We start from the raw sequence: 21,872 nt of genomic DNA on the forward strand, positions 1-21,872 counted from the left end.
CACACTGTTGCACATAGAAGGCTTATCAACAAACTACAATCTTTGAGTTTGGATTCCAATATTGTTGAATGGGTAAGGCAGTGGCTGAGTGACAGGCAACAGAGGGTTGTAGTCAATGGAGTATATTCGAAGCTTGGGCTTGTCACCAGTGGGGTACCTCAGGGATCTGTACTTGGACCCATTCTCTTTAATATTTTTATTAGTGATATTGCAGAAGGTCTTGATGGTAAGGTGTGTCTTTTTGCGGATGATACTAAGATATGTAACAGGGTTGATGTTCCAGGAGGGATAAGCCAAATGGCAAATGATTTAGGTAAACTAGAAAAATGGTCAGAGTTGTGGAAACTGACATTTAATGTGGATAAGTGCAAGATAATGCATCTTGGACGTAAAAACCCAAGGGCAGAGTACAGAATATTTGATAGAGTCCTAACCTCAACATCTGAGGAAAGGGATTTAGGGGTGATTATTTCTGATGACTTAAAGGTAGGCAGACAATGTAATAGAGCAGCAGGAAATGCTAGCAGAATGCTTGGTTGTATAGGGAGAGGTATTAGCAGTAGAAAGAGGGAAGTGCTCATGCCATTGTACAGAACACTGGTGAGACCTCACTTGGAGTACTGTACACAGTACTGGAGACCCTATCTTCAGAAGGATATTGATACCTTAGAGAGAGTTCAAAGAAGGGCTACTAAATTGGTTCATGGATTGCAGGATAAAACTTACCAGGAAAGGTTAAAGGATCTTAACATGTATAGCATGGAGGAAAGACGAGACAGGGGGGATATGATAGAAACATTTAAATACATAAAGGGAATCAACACAGTAAAGGAGGAGACTATATTTAAAAGAAGAAAAACTACCACAAAAAGAGGACATAGTCTTAAATTAGAGGGACAAAGGTTTAAAAATAATATCAGGAAGTATTACTTTACTGAGAGGGTAGTGGATGCATGGAATAGCCTTCCAGCTGAAGTGGTAGAGGTTAACACAGTAAAGGAGTTTAAGCATGCGTGGGATAGGCATAAGGCTATCCTAACTATAAGATAAGGCCAGGGACTAATGAAAGTATTTAGAAAACTGGGCAGACTAGATGGGCCGAATGGTTCTTATCTGCCGTCACATTCTATGTTTCTATGTTTCTAGTCCACAACATCTGGAGTGATGTAGGTTGCCTACCTCTGTAACATAATACATACTATTGGTGACTAGCTGGGCATAATGGTTACTACATATGCATTGGAAAATTATGTTTAGCATATATGGAATGATTCAACTCCCAGCGGAATGCTGTATATATTATAAATTCTAAAACAGAATTTCTCGAATAGTACTACAGGCCACCATAAGTCCTGGATTTTAAGGATTCAGCATTTCAGTCTCAGTGGTATTATTGGGAAAACATGGATTGGTGGCCCCTGGTGAATGATTTGGGAATTCTGTTCTGGGATATTTAATCATTTTTTTCAGATTAGCATGAGGCTTGCATCTTTGCTACATCTCTTCTAAGAGATATAGCATAATGTAACCATTAGTAGAAAGAGTACAGCCGTGGTGCTGACATACTACTTCCTTTACCTAATGCTTAAAAGTAGAGAATTAAGAAGTTTTTCTTTTCTTAGATAAGTCTTATTTGAATACCAAACACAGCAATGTGCAGAAATCAAACCTTATCTTGGGGATATATGTTATGTTATAACATCAGGTGTGTGATTTGAAGGGTCAAGCTAAACACCATTTAAGTGGGTATCATCGCTGAGGTTATATTGCAGAGCGTGGGTTATAACTGCAGCTATTTGCAAAATCAGTGCAGCCATTAAGATCACCCTGGCTCTCACACAAAGAAGACACTTTTACTTTTTTTTCTTTGTTGCGAGGGAGGTATAATCTCTTTTGCTCTGGAGATGCAAGATGGAGCCATATGGATGAAACGTAGGAACTAAACACAATGTGACCATTGTTCATATTATGCTTACGTATTTGTAATGTGAATTTTCACAAAAAAGACTTATTCTTCATTACATCATTTTCTGAAAAGCTTCCTGTCAAACAGGTAATATGGACCCCCATCTAGAGGACTATGTCTCCTTGAATTCTTGCATACATATATGTACTAGAAACTATCTGTGCTAAAGTTAATTAGTATCAAACACAAAAATATTTTTTTTTTTTAAAAGGTACTGCACAATGGCATGGAATAATACACCAAAATAAGATTTATAATGTAAATGTTAGCTTAACACTTTAGCATTAAAAATACAAACCTGTATTCCTAATCTAATACTATTGTTCTATTGTTCCCCTGCACCTAGTTAGACTCGGTTTGCAATAAATACTAATTAAATAAAAGTTTTACTGATCTTTTTTCAGTGCCGAGCACCTCTCACCTTTCTGTAAACTTCATTGAGTTGGCATGGCCTCCTCTGCAAAGGCCCAGTCCAGTGTTCCTCATTGAGGAGCATTACGGACCTGATTCTCATACACAGCAAGCCAGCACACATCCAATCTTCCCCACAGAAACACATTGTATTCCATGCTTTCCTAAGGGCTTCCATGTCACAGGACTGAATCATCATGACAGCCACCAGAGTTAGATTTAAGACAGTTTCTAAAAAAAAATTCCTTTTTTTCTGCATTTCAGGCTTAAAAAGACAGGGCCACTGCACCCAGACCACTTCTTGAGATAAAGTGTTATAGTATTTGTGTCAGTTTTTAAAGGGGAACTATCGCTTGTCTTTAATTTACACCAGAATAAAACATTGAACATCACCTATACAGTGTGTTGACCTTTTCTTTTATATTTATATTAAAGATATAGCAAATCACATAATAATCCAATTCAGACATAGTAAAGCAAGGGCAGACATTGCAAATAATGATGAGAAATAGAATCATTGTTTATTTCTCTCGATGCTTTCACCATTCTAACTGCCAGGTGAAAAGAAAATAGCAGACCAATATTGGATAAAGAGGAGTGAATTTATAAACTCTATTTAATGGTATTGTTCACACCTTGCAAATACATATTTGTTAAATATAGTAAACATTAAATTGGCGCCCCATTCTTCATTTAAAAAATGTGTTCAGTGACTGATACTTCAAGTGTAATATAATTAAAATATATTATTATTTATTTTTTAAAAAACTCTATTAAGAGTCTTTCCAATGGGGTATTCTTCGCACTGCCAAGGCAGCTTGTTGTGGGTTTCTGCTTAGGGAATAATGAATATGATGTGTAATATCACTGAAATAGCATGGAAATCAAAATATAAGTTGAAAACCAGGTTTTAAGAATTACTGTATTAAAAGGTGGCTGATCGGTTTATATCAGTGTTTCTCGTTAGTAGAGAAGATTAACTCAGTGATAAAATAAAAAGAAAAATAGATTTAAAACACTACCTGTTAATTAGTTAATTGTTCTATAGTGTCCTTTATCTCTTGATGAGTAAATAAACAAACATAAGGCTTCCTCCAAATAAACAAATCTACAAAGGGGCTTTGTGAAGCCTGCTAACAGGAATTTAAAGGCTTCCTTTAATGCCGTAATGGAGATAATTAAACAGACAGTATCAGCAAGAGAAAAATATTTTTGATTGCTAGAACTGTTTTCTAAAGAATGAATTGTCAGGAGTTCAAAATGACTTTGAAATTAGTAGAATTAGAATACTTCTCCAAGTCAACTACGATTTCTGTTCTGTTCTTTAGCCTAATATTTTAAACGTACTTTGAATTCGTTGCAAATTACACTTGTGGATACCCTTGTATGTTTTGAAAATTCACATAAAAAAACCTGGAATATGTCTACATTCATAATGATCAATGCTGTCTAACCTTTCATACGGTGGGTAATAGACCAATGAATTTATATGGATGTGAGCTTGGCATATCTTGATAATTTTAGGCAAGAAAAGGCTGTTGTGGCCTGCAGTGGAATATATTGAAATTGGAATATCTAGAAAGTGGTTATATTTAATGTTAGAGTCTAGAACCATTTCCCCATGGTTTATAGGAAATTGGAATATCTAGAAAGTGGTTATATTTAATGTTAGAGTCTAGAACCATTTCCCCATGGTTTATAGGAAATTGGAATATCTAGAAAGTGGTTATATTTAATGTTAGAGTCTAGAACCATTTCCCCATGGTTTATAGGAAATTGGAATATCTAGAAAGTGGTTATATTTAATGTTAGAGTCTAGAACCATTTCCCCATGGTTTATAATTAGAGTTTTAATATCCAATCTGTATTTCCTGGACATCTACGATTGCGTTATGCTGTTTAAATGTACATGGACATTTCTTGCCTGTAGTATGTCTAATTATGTTGCTCTATGAAATAAATCAATAAATTAATCAAAGCAATTACTTAGAGATTACTCTTAGAATAATTAATGTATATCTCTCCTGAAGCATAATGCTACCACAAACAGGAGAGAACTTTTCATGTGCTGTTCATCAGTAGGTAGATATGAATGCCCTGAACAAAAACAAATGGATCTGATAATACTATATGTATCTAAATACAAATGATAAAAGGCTATAATAATAATAATAAAAAACTAATCGGTAACAAACTTTAATGGGCCATAATGTCTATCACCCAATATTGAGTTCCAACATTCTAACACGTCATTAATAAAAATCAAGATCAGATAATAATGTATGTTTTTAAGGTTTGTAAGATGTACAGATGCAATTATGTTAAAAAAGATAAAACACACACATTTTGCAGGTGACCCTGTAATAGAGGTTTAGGTGATGAGATGAGATAATGAGATAAAGCATAGCAGATGTAGAATAGAGGTGATGACATAACAATTAAGCGTCACACCCACTGTTTAAATTGTTGAAATGGACATTTCATCTAGTCCCTTCCTAATTGTTTCTTATCTTAACACTTGCTGAGAATCTGCAAATAGTGAATTCAATTGAGCCTCTACTTACCAATTAGCAAAGGAGCTTGTGGAATGTGTATAAGGTATTCGGAGATACACATGTGAACAGTGCACTTTTAAAATTCACGCAAAGTACAGTAGAACACAAGTAGAATTGTCCTGGTGTTCTAATGGACTTTGTGTCAGATTTAGTGTAGAGAATCTTTTTTTTTTCTAGCATAGATGCTCCATTTAATTGTCTGTTTTGTCTGGGTTTTTTTTTGTTTTTTGTGTGTGTATGAGTTCATTTGTGTGTATGTGTTTTATTGAGGTTAAAGTTACTAGGTGCTTGCCATAATAATGGTCTTAGTACAGTGCAGTGGTGCTATTAGAGTATTTGATGATAATAAGCGTGAAAATAGGGGTATTTGCAGAAAGTTGTTGAAAATGCAATAGAAGGAAGTGATAGACTGGACAGCAAGACAAGAATATTGTTATGGGAATCTAAAGAGTGTGTTGCCTATTTTCACAATTAGATTGCACTAGTATTACAGTAAGTCAGTTCCACACACTGGTGAGCTTTTGATATAATTGACACATATACAGTAAGTGAAAAATTAATAAACACCTAGCAAGTAGAACAGGTGTTTTTTAAAATAATTAGATAAAAGTCAGGTTTATATGAAATTGAGAAAAATCTCAATGTATCCTTCCTGGTAAAATATTTTATAAATAAATAAATATCATCATGCTCAACTATTTGTTAGCGATAAAACAAGTAATTGGGAGTTTCAGGGTGTGATTGTGTTTTTTCTTTATATTTTGACAATTAGGACAGATATAGAGCAAAAATATATAAACAGAAAGAAAAAAACTTAAAACTCTAAATGAGGTCAGACAAAACACTATTCTTTCTGAGAGAAGAGTAACCATAAACTTGAGGGCTTAAAGTATAAACCGGGAGGGGGTAAGGGACATATAAGGCTATCGTTTCCAGCATGTGTTGATGGGCATATGTCAATTCTTGGCGATGATTGGCATCACAGGAAGAGCGCTGCCCTACATTATGTACCATTCAAGTGCAGGAGAAATTTAATGTGAACAAAAGTGCTACTATTTATGCATTAGTAATTTGCACTGTTGAACATTTTGCCCAGCAATTAAATGAGAAAAAATAGACTTGTTCCAGCCATGTCGCATCATTGGCACTTTCCAATTTTTGACATAATTCAATTTTTTTCATTTTATTTTTCCTCAAATGGCATAATCTTGTTTTACACAATCTAAAATGAGTAATGAAAATAGCTCGATAGTTTATAGATGATCAGTATCTTGTTTTGCTTGAGTGGAAATTAGATTTGTTCTTTCAGACGTCATCAAAATGCTCTACAACCTTTTACACGATGTTCAGGGCTCCATTATGTATTGATCACTGCTTAGGAATGCATAGAATTAGTGTGGTTAGTGAGACTGCTGGGTTTACTTTATTATTATTATCATTATTATAAAAAAATCTAGCCACATTCATGTGCTTAGCTTTACTGTTAGGGGGCAATATTGTATTTTTATTTATTTATTTTATTGTATTATGGAAGTTTATTATTATTATTATTATTATTATTATTATTATTATTATTATTACTGTTTTATCTCTGTAATGTAGTAACCCCTTTTTCAGTTTGTGAAGCCTCGTTAAATAGTTAAAAATTATGTTATTGTTTTTATTGTCATGTTGGCTGAGTAATCTTTTCCGGACTTCTAACCTTTGAAAATGGTTCTTTTACAATGTCCTCAAGAAAGAATAATCATATTATTATTAAGATGTGTACCAATTTATAATACTTTTGTAAGTTCTATGATAATGCAACATCCCAATCTTTATTTATCTTTATCTACACCATTTGGAGAAAGTTTTGAAGTTTTATTAGAGAGCCACTGATGAAAGTATTGTAATGTTTAATTACAGTAAACCCTTTAACACCAGCAAGACTAATATATATATATAGAAAGAGACAAGGACAGCATTTATCAGATAAAAATGCCTTTTTATAAATAGCAGGCCATGACCAAAACAGATTTGACAAAGGCACATGACAGTTTAATGTATTGATAATGTTATCGATTCCCCCTTGCTAACCCATGGCTAGAAAATATATAGACCATTAGTTTTTGTAAAATAATAATAATTAAGCATAAGTGTGCGTCAGAACAGATGGTATGGCTACCTATGGCTTTATGTTCCATTAATTAAGTTTCTATTTGGCTGGTCCACAGAAAAAAATCTATTTTGCTCAATAACACAGTTTAATGTTTTTATCCTTGGTACACCATAATAATATTAGGTATATGATTTTCAATATAAAGTAAAAAAAAAAACACATTTAAATAGCCCTATGTTGCCTTGAGATATAAATATGTAGCAATACATTAAAATAACATTAAAAACATTAAATTATCTTTGCATAATTGAAAGTGTGGCTCAGATTTCAATGGATATCTGTAAACAAAAGCGTTTACATTCAGCAAAGAAAACTTTTTCATGCATTTTAGTTTATAGCCTTGGGACTCTTACACTTTTACCCAAACAAGATTTAAACACAGATTTTTTTTTGACCTGGCTTCTCTTCTCTCTGATTGTCAAATGAAATGCAGGGGATTTCAAGACCTCTTTGTTCTCTACATCCTGTGTTGGACCCACAGGTAATCTGTAAGGTTTTTTTTTTTCTTCAGCACAAAATAATTGTGGTGGGAAAGCACAGAAAATATAGGGGTCACAGAGTGCACGTCGGGCAAGGTGTGACAGGCTCTGCCAATATACTGCCAGTGTTGAAAACCTGTGAACTGAAGACTCCTCTTGTTCACATGGATTCATTTTGAAGACTAGGCAATTTAATGATGGCAAAAAGAAGTTCACTTTAACTCTTGCCGGCTTTCATTGTCTGTAGCTGATATGCACTCAACAAAAAAAGCGACTTCGTTTTAACAAATTTTATTGCAAACATTTTAAATGCCTTAATCAAAGTAGCTAATTATGTGTCATTGTACTAGACACAGTTTATCAAGCTACTACTAAAAGCAAATATTACCACATGCACATAGTTATTTAAAAGTGCTACGGAATCTGTTGACGCTTAATAAATGGCGATAATAATATTAATAATATGTGTATGTGTATACAAAGATACAAATTCATACATTTTCTTTTAACATATAGAATATTTTTTTTGTTACTTATTTATGGTTGTCATAATAGACAAAATGCATCATTATATACACTATATGGAAAGTGGAAGTGTTTAGGAACAGCAGCAACTCAGCCATGAAGCAGAAGACCACGTAAAGTCACACAGAGGGGTCACCGAGTGCTGAGGTGCATGGTGTATAAAAGTCACCAACACTCTGCCGATTCCATAGTTGAAGAGTTCCAAATTTCCACTGGCATTATTATCAGGGATGGGAGCTTAATGGAATGGGTTTCCATGGCCTGTTGTGTGGAGTGATGAATCATGCTTCTCTGTTTGGCAGTCTGTTTGGCGAGTCTGGGTTTGGAGGATGCCAGGAGAATGTTACCTGCCGGATAGTGTTGTGCCAACTGTAAAGTTTGGTGGAGGAGGGCTAATTATATGGGACTGTTTTTCAGGGATTGGTCTAGGCCTCTTACCTGCAGTAAAAGGAAATCCTAATGCTTAAGCATACCAAGACATTTTGGACAATGCTATGCTTCCAACTTTGTGGGAACAGTTTGGGAAAAGCTCTTTTCTATTCCAGCATGGTTGTTCCCCAGTGCACAAAGCAAGATCCATAAAGACATAGTTGGATGAGTTTGGTGCGGAGGAACTTAAAAAGGCTCGCACAGAGCAACGAACCCCATCCAACACCTTTGGTATGAACTGGAATGGAGACTGCGAGCCAGGCCTTCTCTCCCAACATCATTGCCTGATTTCACAAATGCTTTACTGGATGAATGGGCAATAATCCCCACAGAAAAAGAGAAAGTCTTCATCAAATCAACCATCCCAAAAGGGTGGAAGCTGGTATAGCTGCAAATGGGGTGGTCAACTACATATTATGTAGTCTATGTATTTAGAATTCAGTGTCAAAAAAGTCCCTGTTGGTGTAATGGTCATGTGTCCCCATACTTTTGTCCATAATATGTATGCGGAGGTTTGTGCATATAACTTGAAGGAAACTTTGCAGAATTCAATTGTAACTTATCTGAGCAGTATGTATTTTATTTAATATTTTTATTTTAATGCAAAATTAAATCATATAACTTGAACACATTGTATCAAGGATACATTGTTCACACTTGTAGCATTTAAATCTCTTATGTTCCTGTTTTTACCATTACCATTAATCCTAGAATCTAATCCTACCATCTGCATGCAGAAATGGAGATTCATCATATCTGGACCATATTGTTACAATATTCAGTCATCCATCTTTCTCGATCATGTGCCCAGTGTATCCCATTTCTGTTTGTGACTGACAGCAGTAGAACTCAGCCTTGACCTTAAATTTTAAATTCACTTTGAATTCTTAATTTATTAAATAACCCTGTATGTATTTTCTCTCGTTTACTTTTGTATGTATTTGTCACACCATTCCCAATAAATTCTAGAGATTTAAATGTATGGAAAATTCGAGGAGTTTGGCTGTAGCTTTGTTTTGAGAACCACCACGTCTGGCACCAACCATCATTCCATCATGCATTGTAAAATTGAGTCTAATATCTACTAAACCTCTTTACCAAGTCAGCATGTTTATATAGTGATTTTGAGACACATAAGCCACTTTATCATATTGTCCATGGTTTGACTAGCTGAAGAAGTGTCCGATATATATATATATATATATATATATATATATACGTATATATATATATATTGTACAGTGCTGCAGAATTTCTTGGTGCTTTAAAAATAATAATAAATAATAATAATTATATATATATTACGCACAGAGAGTGTGACCGTGTAAAGTCGTTTTCACATCTGTTTACCTTCGACATTAAACTTAGTTCAGAAGAACAGAAGTCTGAACATTTTAATGCAGTGCAGGTTCTCACAAACAGAGCCAGGACCCTTTATTATTCAACACGAAGAAGGAAGAAGTCGAGGTAATTGCCTACTGACAGATATGAAGAGAACAGAGAATGCACTGATCATTTCCTGTAAGCTGGCCCGATTCCAGCCAGTCTCAATGGACCCGCTGATGTAAAAAGAAAACGTAAATTGCTGGTTCTAGAGGGACTTTTCTTTCTGTTTTACTGTGCAGAATAAGGCATTGAAACAATTAGGAAAGAGAATGGTGTTAGTTTTCTCACGATAAACTGGGAATTTAAACTAAATGTGGAAGTATGTTTTTTTGCCTTAATCATCATACTTAGAGGATTGTAATACGCCTAAACCCTTACCAAGAATTTCTTTATATATCGTGAATGACATTGTGTGGTTAGCAGTCTGTGTTTAATAGTATTCTAAAAAAGATGGCATTCACCACTTACACCCGGAAATTGGGATATTTTAATAGCTCTTTGAAAATTATATTCTCAAAATCTATGTATATAACACAAATCAAATCTTATTTTTAATTAAACACATATCCATTTCCTAATTCTGTAAGTGCAAATGTTTCCTTCAATTCTATGTGATATCAAATATATTGTGGGCCAAATTCCATCTTCTCTGCTTCAAATAAGCTATCTGTTAGGAGTTGTGGTTAGTTGGTGATGTCTATAAAAAAACTGGTGAACCAACCACAACTCATTGTTGTGAACAGAACCGCTTTAGTCTGTTAAAAGTCCTTTTGCAGAGATGTCTAACTTTGGCACCCGAGTGTTTTAAAAAAAATAGATTTGATAAAGGTTGGCTGAATTTTTAAGGATCAGAGGTGCCCAGATACAAATAGTTATTCCTTGAACCACTGTGCAAAACATATATACAATTACATACTATTGTGCAAATGTTTGCACTTCATTGTAGTATGGACTTAGTGTTTTATATTTCAGTAATAAAAATATTTTTTTTTATAAATTACTAGATTAATTTACCTATAAAAATTAGACTCAAAACACAAGCATTCTGTGCACATCTGTGCATTCTGTATTTAGTAAAAAAAGACAGACGTTTTCATTTGTTGAAGACTTGCATCCATCTATCACTTCTAGCAACATTTAATTAAAGACTTATGAGTTCAGTACATTAATGACACAGCTTGTGCATCAAAATCACTTCATTGTAAAATAAAAATAAAGTGATTTTAGGGCATAGATGCTGTCTTGCTGTTGAAAATAGTGCTATTTTTTTTGCATCAGCATTGTTTACATCTGGCAATCTCCATGCCTCTCTGCTAACACCAAACACTGGGTGTACATTCTGTGCTTCTCATAGAAATGCACTGGATTGGCAGATTGTGGAGATTGTGTGAGATTTGATTGGACAATGATTATCAAGCTTGATAATCTTTCACTAGGAGGTGCAGTGAGGAGCCTTTCCCAGAGCAGGAATGAAGGATGTTTAAAGGAACAGTCCAACAATAACCAGTACAGCATGTTGTAATGGTTATGGTGCCTGCACTGAACTTGGCCATTTTAGAACAGCTTTATTTCTTACCTGGGGTCTGACGGGCACCATTTCCCACTTCCACTACCTCCCCCAGAGAGTTAGAAGCTACTGCTTAAAAGTTTTTCATTTTGCTAATCTCGGCTAAGCCCTGCAGTGCAGGGCTAACTCATTGGCGAGGGCGTCCGCTGATCGCTGTCAGCTAATGAGCTAGTACTTAGCTCAGAAATAGAGAGCTTCTAGCGCTTTGGCTGAGGTAGGTGGAAGTAGAGAGCTACACTCAGTGGCCTCAGGTAAGAAGTCAAATAATTCTAAAACAGATTAACTACTTGCTATGTAGTAGTTATGGTGCTTAGAGTGTTCCTTTTCTGTAGGGTTACTAGATCCACAATGTTTTCAGGGACAAATGTCACATATACATATTGATGGGCAGCACATGAAAAGGGTTGCCCCATAGTATGCAACATTCTGAAGTATATAAGATTAAGTAATTAGGCAATGAAGAATCCTGAGGACATGCATTATACATACTGCAGGGCAACCATTTTCATCCATTTTCATAAATATGACACTATTATATTATTATTATTATTATTGGTATTTATAGAGCGCCAACTTATTCTGCAGCACATTACAATATTATAAAAGGGAGGACATTTATCAATAAATGAGACAATTACAAAATAATGCAGGATCAATAGGTAGAGGAGGACCTTGCTCAAACAAGCTTACAGTCTTGAGGAAAACATCTCTGAAAATATCGGGTGGATCTGGTAACTCTACTTTTAAGGGTTATTTTAATTACATTTTTTAAAGGTTGTCATTGTATGTAAAGTGTTAAAGGAACACAGAAGATTAAAAAAGGAATTAGAGGCTTCCTTTTGATTGACATTTATAAAATAACTTATTTGACAAGACAAACAAACTGAATTGGCTGACTAGAGAGCAGCACACAGAGCTATTCTCTGAAGTGTCTCTTTATCAGATAAAGGTTAAGCAGGTCACACAGTAGTGAAAAGTAAATATGTGTATTGGCTTCAATGCATTTGGTACCAAGACACCACGAGTGATTAATGGTCATTCGTGAACGAAAACTCTCTTTTAAAAAATGGGTGCCCAGCTGAATATAGAGATTTACAAAATCATGTGTTACCTTAAATACATTGAGTATTGTATATAAAAATAAATAGAAATACATGCAATGCTCTAAAAAGGAATAGTCACCATGGACGCCCGTGTACGGTCCCTGTTGATCCCTCCATTTTAGTCTATTGCCCTCTGTATTGCACTCTGTATAGTAATCAACATGGAATAAAACAGATTTGTATTGTTTTTAGCTGAGTAGTTACAAAGGCCATTTTACTACCATGGGAAATTTGCTAAAGTGAAAGCTTTAATTATTTTAGTGCTGATTTTATATTGGGACCACTAGTTATCTTTTAAACTTACCTACGCAACCTACATTAATTTGTGTCATGAAATTGTGAAGCCCTGTGTTGGCTCTACAATACTAGTCCGCAAAATTAATTAGATTTGTTGCATACCCTATATGCACATGTATACCATGTATCCTTTATTTCATTAAGCCCATTCCTCCAAATAATTGTTTAATATTTGAATTGTGTTATTGATTCTTCAATAAAAGAATAGAAACAATAATTATGTATCTTTAACTGACTACTACCATTAGTTAATTTATTATATTTGTAGGAGGATTTGCTTGTTGCTGAGTTTTGTTTTGTTTTGTTTTTTGCTATTTAAAAAAAAAAGAAATGTAATTACAAATAGTTTAATTTGAGCATTTTGATGATATCTGAAAGAGTTTAAATTCTTTCTTGGTTAGCAGTACAGCAACACGAACGGTCATTATGCAGAAAAGATTATATCCAAATAGAGTTTATTCGATCAATAAACTGGAAAAAAAAATAAGCATCGAATTCCATTAAATTGAATATTTTGAAATGCTTCTCTGTATTTTGAATACAAAGTATTTTGCGCTTGTTTGTGTTTTGCATAATAAACCTAGTTGTAGAAATATTGTAAAATAAATCTCATGCTATCTATGCTGATTAAAAACAACTCACATTTAAGAATACATATATGAGTATCAATGAGTTTAATATCAATGAGATTTCTGTAAAAGCATACCTACGTGTATACACAAGCGCATAATATACGTATTTTCAGTATTTTAGCCATATTTTCTCAGAATTAGAACATGGTTCTATCTTGGGAAAATATTTTTATGTTTGTGATCACGTAAGTTAATGGCACACATAGCACCATAAGTATGTTTGTTGCTTCCCCTGAGCACAATATTTATCATATTACACACATTAAAAAAAAAACTTTTTTTGTGTTGGCTTCTCTTTTTGTTACATATTCTCCTTTGATTTCTGAATGTGTAATGGGGGGATTTCACAGCAAGTGTCTTAAAGTGTGATTTATGTACTTTAGGCACGTTTGAAGCACTGTTTTCCACTCTGCAGTTTTTTAAAAGTTTTTTTTTGACGGTTCAGTATATTCAGTTTGAGTTCAAACAGTGGCTTCCCACAAGACTCTCCTAAAAATATTGAAAGGAAAATAATTCTCAGAGCACATTTGTTAAGGTATGAGAACGGTTTACATCTATATTTCTTTCAGCTGTGGTAGACAGGGGTCTATGAAGCTCATTAACATGTCTTCTTCACTCGTAAATTAAACCTCAAAACAATAATTTTGTCACACATCATAAGTAATGTAGAATGGTGCTATGGATCAACATTACAGCCGTGTAAATCGTAAGTACTAGTTTTTCTATGTGTAGGACTTGCATGTGACTGTGCCAATCATCAGGGACTTGTAACTCCCAGCATTCCATCTAATGTGTTCTATTACCCATGATTCTCAGCTCACATGTACTTGGCTGTATGTGTGCCAACTATATGTTGTACGATGTGTTCATTACACCACAGTGCTTTGTGAAAATATACAATAATAACTAATATTAAACAAACAAAAATATCCACAAGAGAAATATGTTTGCACACAATGGCCCCAGTCAACTAAATGTCTGTCAGGTGCTGGGTTTGAAGGAACCTAAATCTATTTTAAGAGAATGTTCAAAAACTTGATATAAACTTTTTTTTTTTTCTTTATCACAAAAAAATATTAGTGAGTCTAAAAATATCTAACGCTGACCTTGGAAACAAGCAGGAGAGTTAGGCTCGAGGAGTTGATGTTGAGCCTAACTCCATTTTAAGAAAGGTCACTTTCTTTTAACATAACTTTGAGCAAAGATATGTTTAGTAACAAAGTTTCAATATCTTAGAAGATGTATCACAGTCATTCTTTACTATTCCAGTACAGCTAATGGGACCTAGTGGGACTTCGAGCCCAGTTAAAAAAGTAAGAAAACATAACTAAAATAACACTTAACATTGTAAAATGACATACGCAACCTATTTTACTCTCAACGGAATAGGCCTGTAAGTGTCAATCTTGTGAACTTGCAGTCGGTTTCTTGCCTGCCAAGCATGTGCTCGAGAAAAAAAAAATACAAAAGCACTTCAAAACCTTATTTTATTTACATAATTATGCATTCAGAGCCATCATGTGAGGCCTTCTATTTTCCTTATCTAAAGCATTTGACCTCAAGAGAGGAGTAAAAGGTCGCAGGGTCAAAGTCTTTTCCTTTTTGGATCTTGGTGCTTGCTGAGAGAAGGGTGGCTGGAAAATAGATGTTTTAAAAGTGAGGTTGAGGGTCACAGTTTAATTCTGTTACAGAACAGCTGGTTTGAGTTTTCTTCAAATTCTGACTTCCCTCCCCCTATCTGAAATCTAGGGACTGAAAAAAAATAATATCTGAATGACCTTTTAACACATGCTATCTGGTTGCAATATCTTTTAAGAAATATTTAAACTGTGTGTTTTTTACTTTTTTTTTGTAATTCAAGATTCAATTGAGCTTATTGTTGACAGAGACAAAACTAATGTAAACATTGAAAATGTATTTGTTATTAGTAAACAATATATATATTTTTTAAATTTATTACTGATCATCAGACAAATGTTGAAATTATACCTTCTACAGAAACATTTTAGTCTTAAAAATAAGGCTCAACTGTTGTAATGTGTGACAAAGAAGGGCAGAATTAATATTCTCTCACTTTGAGCAGGAGTGAAAGTAAAAATTGCACGGCCTCAAACCATATTTTGCTGTTAGGTCCTTCTTTTAACCGGCTAGACTAAAGGCTCAGTTCAAATCATGGCCCATTTTCCCCCGGAGACCAGTAATGACTCATTGACAGCTGTGATTTCTCCGAGAGACAAGAAGGTTTGCTCGGTTTACCAGTGGGGGGAACTTTAGGGGCCAGGTTTATAAGAAACATACCCCTTGCTTGGCTGATTTTTTTTTTTTATAATTTAGCAATAATGAATATAAAAATGTTATTTTATTTTAGAAGTGTTAACATCTTCTGAATCTTTTTTACAATAGAATAAACTGTTGCCTAATATTAACAGCTCAGCATAATGTAGATCAAAACATCTTTGTTTAAAGAAAAAAAAACACTATATCATTATAGAGAAAAAATAATAATTCTTTTGGCAGACTAATGTTTGCACAATGAACATCTGAAGGAATTATATTCCGATGTTCGTTTCATGTTCTTTTTAATGCCACTTGCGTACTTTTGTCAATAACCATGTTTTTTTTTACCACTGTCTAATATGTTCCCCACCCCACTTGATATGAAGAACATTACACAACATGTTTTTTTTTTTTTTGGGGGGGGGTTTGCAACAATTGACAAATCTGAATTTTGCAAAGCTATTTAAAAGTACAATCCTAGATTGTAAGCTTGTCTGATCAAGGGCTTCTTCACCTCCTTATCTTGTTGTCAAATATCCTCTTTCTAGAACTCTAAATCGCTATGGAAAATGTTGATGCAATATAAAATCTAGTAAGGATTGCTTAGGTATTTCCTAGAATATTTGGTACCCGATTATTACTAACATTCCGTGGCTCTCTGCTTGTAGGATATAACCATTAGATATTATTGCCAATAATTCCAAAACAGAATCTGGTGTACTCACCAACCAAAGATGCTGAGACGCATATTATTCTATACATTTGTTTTTTTGTTCAGTAAATAAATAACATAATTTGAAGAATATATTTCAACCAATCAACACACTAACATTTAGCATGAATGCCTTTTAGCTTTTTAGAAAAATGTCATGTTAACTCTAAATTATTAGGAATAAATGCCTTTTGTAGAAGGGTAGGAATTCCGTCATCAATCAAACATGGATCCATGGTATTTAAAATATAAAGTGAGAGGGAGCGCACTTTGGTCTTGAAATTTCAGTATGGCATTTGCTGTATCTAAGCACACTTTTTTAACTGAAGCAAAATAAATAAAACTTGCAAGTCTCAAATAAATGGCAAACGAGCAACAGATTTTTGTCTACACTCTTCAGAAACTTTGGCCTCGGGCTGTGTTAGTGTGTGGCTCAGCAGCAATCAGAGGCCATAATTTCATTGGCGGTTAGAATCAGGTTTAATTTTTGTAGCATGTTACATTACTAAACTGTCTGGTTTCAGTTAAACTAAGTACTGACTGCATCAGTTTTAAACAGTACGATATTTTCACATACCTTAAAGAGTAAAAGAACCTTTTTACGAAGCGCATATGCTAATTGTTCTTAGCAGTTTAGTAAATATTAAGAATAGGCTCTAAATAAGAATCCGTATGTCAGTAAAATGTAATGACAGCTGGATTTTTTTAGGGCACTTAAGAGGCAAAGTGGATATTTTACAAGGCTGCCACCTACTGATTTAAAAGACCTTTAATAAAATTCAGAGATCAAGATGTTAATTGTCTGTTCATTTCGGTTAAGTGTCAGGCTGAGTAAAGCTTGTGTTTTGTCTTCTTGCAGGAATGTGACCAAGTTCATATCGATGACGTTTCTTCGGATGATAATGGGCAAGACTTGAGGTATGTTTGGCTGCATGATACAGTTTGAAATTATTATACAATATTGAAGTTGCCAATTAAAAAGAGAGCATTGTGTTTCGAAGATTGGCAGTATTGAAGAGAAGTGAACATCCCCAAAATAAACTAATGTTCTTAATAAAGCTAGTAAGATTGCCAAACCACTCATTTCAACCAATAAATTCTGGATTGGGACATCAGCATATATAGAGCATATTTTTGGGGGGCTTAAAAAACAAATCTTCAAATATTGGTTTTCTCTACCAGCATTAAAATACTCAGACAAACCAAAAAATAACTGCTGCACAATTTGTTTATGAGAAGTCACATCTCAAGGTTCTGCTTCTCCAAATATTGAAAAAATAAGTTTTAATGAAATGTTGCCTATAATATCTCTGATACAATGTAACATCATGGTGTCTAATGCAAAATGGATTAAACATTCAGTAGTCATTGTACCAATTTCTACATGGGTGATCTCCTTGAGCAGCTCAAGTGTACGCAGTTTGTTCACAGACACTCACTCGTTCAGATATCTCCACAGGAAGTAATTCAGAGTTTAAAGGTGGGACAAACGGGGCCGCCAATCTGTGAATTTCTTAAAATTATTCTATTGTCAAACAGTTTTTTCAGTTTTAAAAATAAAATTCCACGATTTTTACTTGTTGTTACTATAAAAGTATCCATGATGAATTTCCCAAGACACTGTTATAATATCCTCCTCTGAATTTCGGCCCACCCTGTACTTATAGGTGTCCTTTGAACACATGAATGCAAAAACTATGTTCCATGATTCTCTCTGTGCAGATCAATACTACAGTCCATGCTAAAGGAATTATGGGACATAACTAGGTTGTATTGAATACCAGGCTGTGAACATTAATTTGGCCCACAGTTTTATACCATGACGTTATCAATAAAAACTCTTTAACCCCTTAGCGACCGAGGACGGTTCAGGACCGTCATCGGCATTTGTGCGTTGCCGACCGGTGACGGTCCTGAACCGTCCTAACGGTCTTAGTTACTTACCCGATCGCCTTCGTTCCCCCGGGGGCGATCTGCATTGCTCCCGGTGTGGGGAGACTGCCTGCAGCCCAGACAGTCTCCCCATTGCGGATTAGGACCCCTGTGGTCATGTGATCGCTCAACAGAGCGACCACATGGTCACAATAGGTGTTCATGTGTCTGCCTGCAGGGGGACTGTCTGTGCTGACAGGCAGTCGCCCTGCTAGTGTAAAATCATTAAAAAAAATTAAGTTAAAGTTAATATATATATATATATATATATATGATATATAGACATATATTATATTTATATAATATATGTCTATATATCATATATATAATGTCATGCTAAGTGTATTTGTGTATGTACATATATTAATGTAAAAACACACTTATAATTAAATTACACACGTATATATATAATATATATAATAACTATATATTGTATATATATATATATATATATTATTATAAAATACAAATAATAAGTAAATTAAATTAAATGTAAAAAAAATAATAATAAACATTTTAAAAAAAATTACATATCTATATGAAATTTTATTCTAACTGTATTTTGATATTAAAATATATATGTTTATATCAAAATACACTTAGAATGAAATTGTATATATATCTATGTATATATAAATAAATAAAAATAATACAAAATATACAAATGTCCATATACAAAATTACATAAATAATTATATAAATATACACGTAGACTTCAAATATATAAATATGCATATATATTTAAATTCTCTGTGTGTATTTATGTAATATTTTTACATAATTAAGTAATTTTATTAATTGCAATTTGAGGGACCTGCCTGCCAACCCAGGCCGAAATTCCAGAGAATTTAATTTGCTAGCACTGTATTTTACTCTGTAACTTTCTATGACACCCTAAAACCTGTACATGGGGGGTACCGTTTTACTCGGGAGACTTCACTGAACACAAATATTAGTGATTCAAAACAGTAAAACCTATCACAGTGATGTTATTGTCAGTGAAAGTGAATTTTTTTGCATTTTCACACACAAACAGCACTTTTACTGATGATGTAATTGTTGTGATACATTTTCCTGTTTTGAAACACTAATATTTGTGTTCAGCAAAGTCTCCCGAGTATAACAGTACCCCCCATGTACAGATTTTATAGCGTTTTTGAAAGTTACAGGGTCAAATATATGGGTCAAATATTTTTACATTGAAAATGGCCAGGTTGGTTACGTTGCCTTTGAGAGCGTATGGTAGCCCAGGAATGAGAATTACCCCCATGATGGCATACCATTTGCAAAAGAAAACAACCCAAGGTATTGCAAATGGTGTATGTCCAGTCTTTTTTAGTAACCACTTAGTCACAAACATTGGCCAAATTTAGTGTTCAATTTAGTTTTTTACTTTTTTCACACACAAACAAATATGAACGCTAACTTTGGCCAGTGTTTGCAACTAGGTGGCTACTAAAAAAGACTGGACATACCCTATGTTGAATACCCTGGGTTGTCTACTTTAAAAAAAATATGTACATGTGTGGTGTTATTCAGAGATTTTTGACAGATAATAGTGTTACAATTTCACTATTGATAAATTTGAAAAAATGTATGTTTTGAAACCGCAATATCCTACTTGTACCTATAGCCCTATAACTTGCAAAAGAAAAGCAAAAAAGCATGTCAACACTGGGTATTTTAAAACTCAGGACAAAATTTTGAATCTATTTAGCAGTTTTTTGTATTCGCTTTTGTAGATGAGTAAAAGATTTTTCAAGTAAAAGTAAAAAAAAATTTTTTTTTTAAATTTTTCATCATATTTTTTTTTTTTATTAAATTACATGAGATTATATAAATAATGGTATGTAAAGAAAGCCTTTTTTGTCCTGAAAAAAAACTATCTATAATTCGTATAGGAACAGTAAATGAGAGAGCAGAAAATTAGAGCTAAACACAAACACCACAAAAGTGTAAAAAGAGGCCTGGTTGCAAATGTACAACATCGCAAAAACAGTCCAGTCCTTAAGGGGTTAAAATCTGTAATATTAAGGAAATAAGGGTCATAGCATAAAACTTAAAGCATAGCTGCTAACTTAGAGAATTTTTCACCTTCAGCTATTTTGACTTTGAATTGAAATTCTCATTTTAGTTGAATAACCTTGTAAATCAACTCTCCTCTCAGCTCGACTACTCTGGCCTGTGTGACGATTGAATTCAAAATGTTAAACAATTGCAGAGTTTTAAGTATGCCTGGATTAAAGAATCTAGTTACTAGTTCAGAACAATCCACTGTTTACTGGATAAACACCAATGTTTAAAATATGACTATTTTTTTTTAAATAGACCATATCTCACCTACCCATACCCTCTTCGACTTGTGTCAGTATTGCAGTACAAAGTGGATGAAATCCAAGTAAATCATAGGCATGATATAGCACTTGTAATTCTAAAAGGGAGAACTTGGTCATTTATAAAAAGTGTGTCAAGTGACTACAATAAATCTTACATTGCTTAGACATCTGCTTTTTTTATTTCATTTTTTTTTTTAAAGGGCCATGAATATTTTTTTTCTGTTCTCTTATTACATACTAACAAATTCAGCCACATTGTGTGACTTTGTACCATATCCTTAATGGGCTTCTCTCTCCATTAATGTAGCACTTATAACTTTGGGACAGATGGTTTCCCAGCAGCAGCAACCAGTGCTAACCTCTGCCTGGCAACGGGAGTTCGTGGAGGGGTGGACTGGATGAGAAAATTGGCTTTTCGTTATAGAAGAGTAAAAGAAATCTACAATACTTACAAAAACAATGTTGGAGGCAAGTACATTGATCATTGTCAATACTGACGTGGGCTTCATATTCGGACACAGTACTATTTATTTGTTTTTTTACACATATTCCGGAGTGTTACAGTCTGGATAAAATCAATTGCTCTGTTAAAATTATTTGAGGTTTAAAGGGTTTTGTAGTGTCCCATAGTAGGGAAGGATGTGGCTTTCTACTAAACTGTCTTGTTTGGAATGCTGAAACTCCCCTTACATAATACACTGATCAGCCACAACAATAAAACCACTGACAGGTGAAGTGAGTTACATTAGTAAATATTGTTACAATGGCACCTGTCAAGTGGTGAGATATATTAGGCAGCAAGTAAACAGTTAGTTCTTGAATTTCATGTGATGGAAACTAGATCCTATCTAGAGATTGTTGCAGAGCACGTACACTCCTTCATGGCAAGGGCATTACATCATGGCAATGCCCTCTTTTAGCTGGATAATGTACTATGCCACACTGCAAAAATTGTTCAGGAATAGTTTGAGGAATATAACATTGCATTCAAGGTGTTACCTTGGACTCCAGGTTCCCCAGGTCTTAATCTGATTGAGCACCTGTGGGATGTGCTAGAACAACAAATTCTATCCATGGATGCCCCACCTCGCAACTTGCAGGACTTAA

At 34.1% G+C, this 21,872-nt stretch overlaps 1 protein-coding gene across 1 annotated transcript in view; it reads left to right on the forward strand.

Annotated features, from left to right (window-relative positions):
* EYA1 (EYA transcriptional coactivator and phosphatase 1) overlaps positions 1-21,872 on the forward strand; it is a 113,028-nt gene that overhangs the window by 84,465 nt on the left and 6,691 nt on the right. Inside the window, exons 12-13 of the mRNA XM_063451333.1 lie at positions 17,357-17,415; positions 21,073-21,233. Coding sequence (XP_063307403.1) covers positions 17,357-17,415; positions 21,073-21,233 — 220 coding nt within the window. The remainder of the gene's footprint in view (positions 1-17,356; positions 17,416-21,072; positions 21,234-21,872) is intronic.

This window comes from Pelobates fuscus, chromosome 4, assembly GCF_036172605.1.
Source record: "Pelobates fuscus isolate aPelFus1 chromosome 4, aPelFus1.pri, whole genome shotgun sequence".
Taxonomy (NCBI): domain Eukaryota; kingdom Metazoa; phylum Chordata; class Amphibia; order Anura; family Pelobatidae; genus Pelobates; species Pelobates fuscus.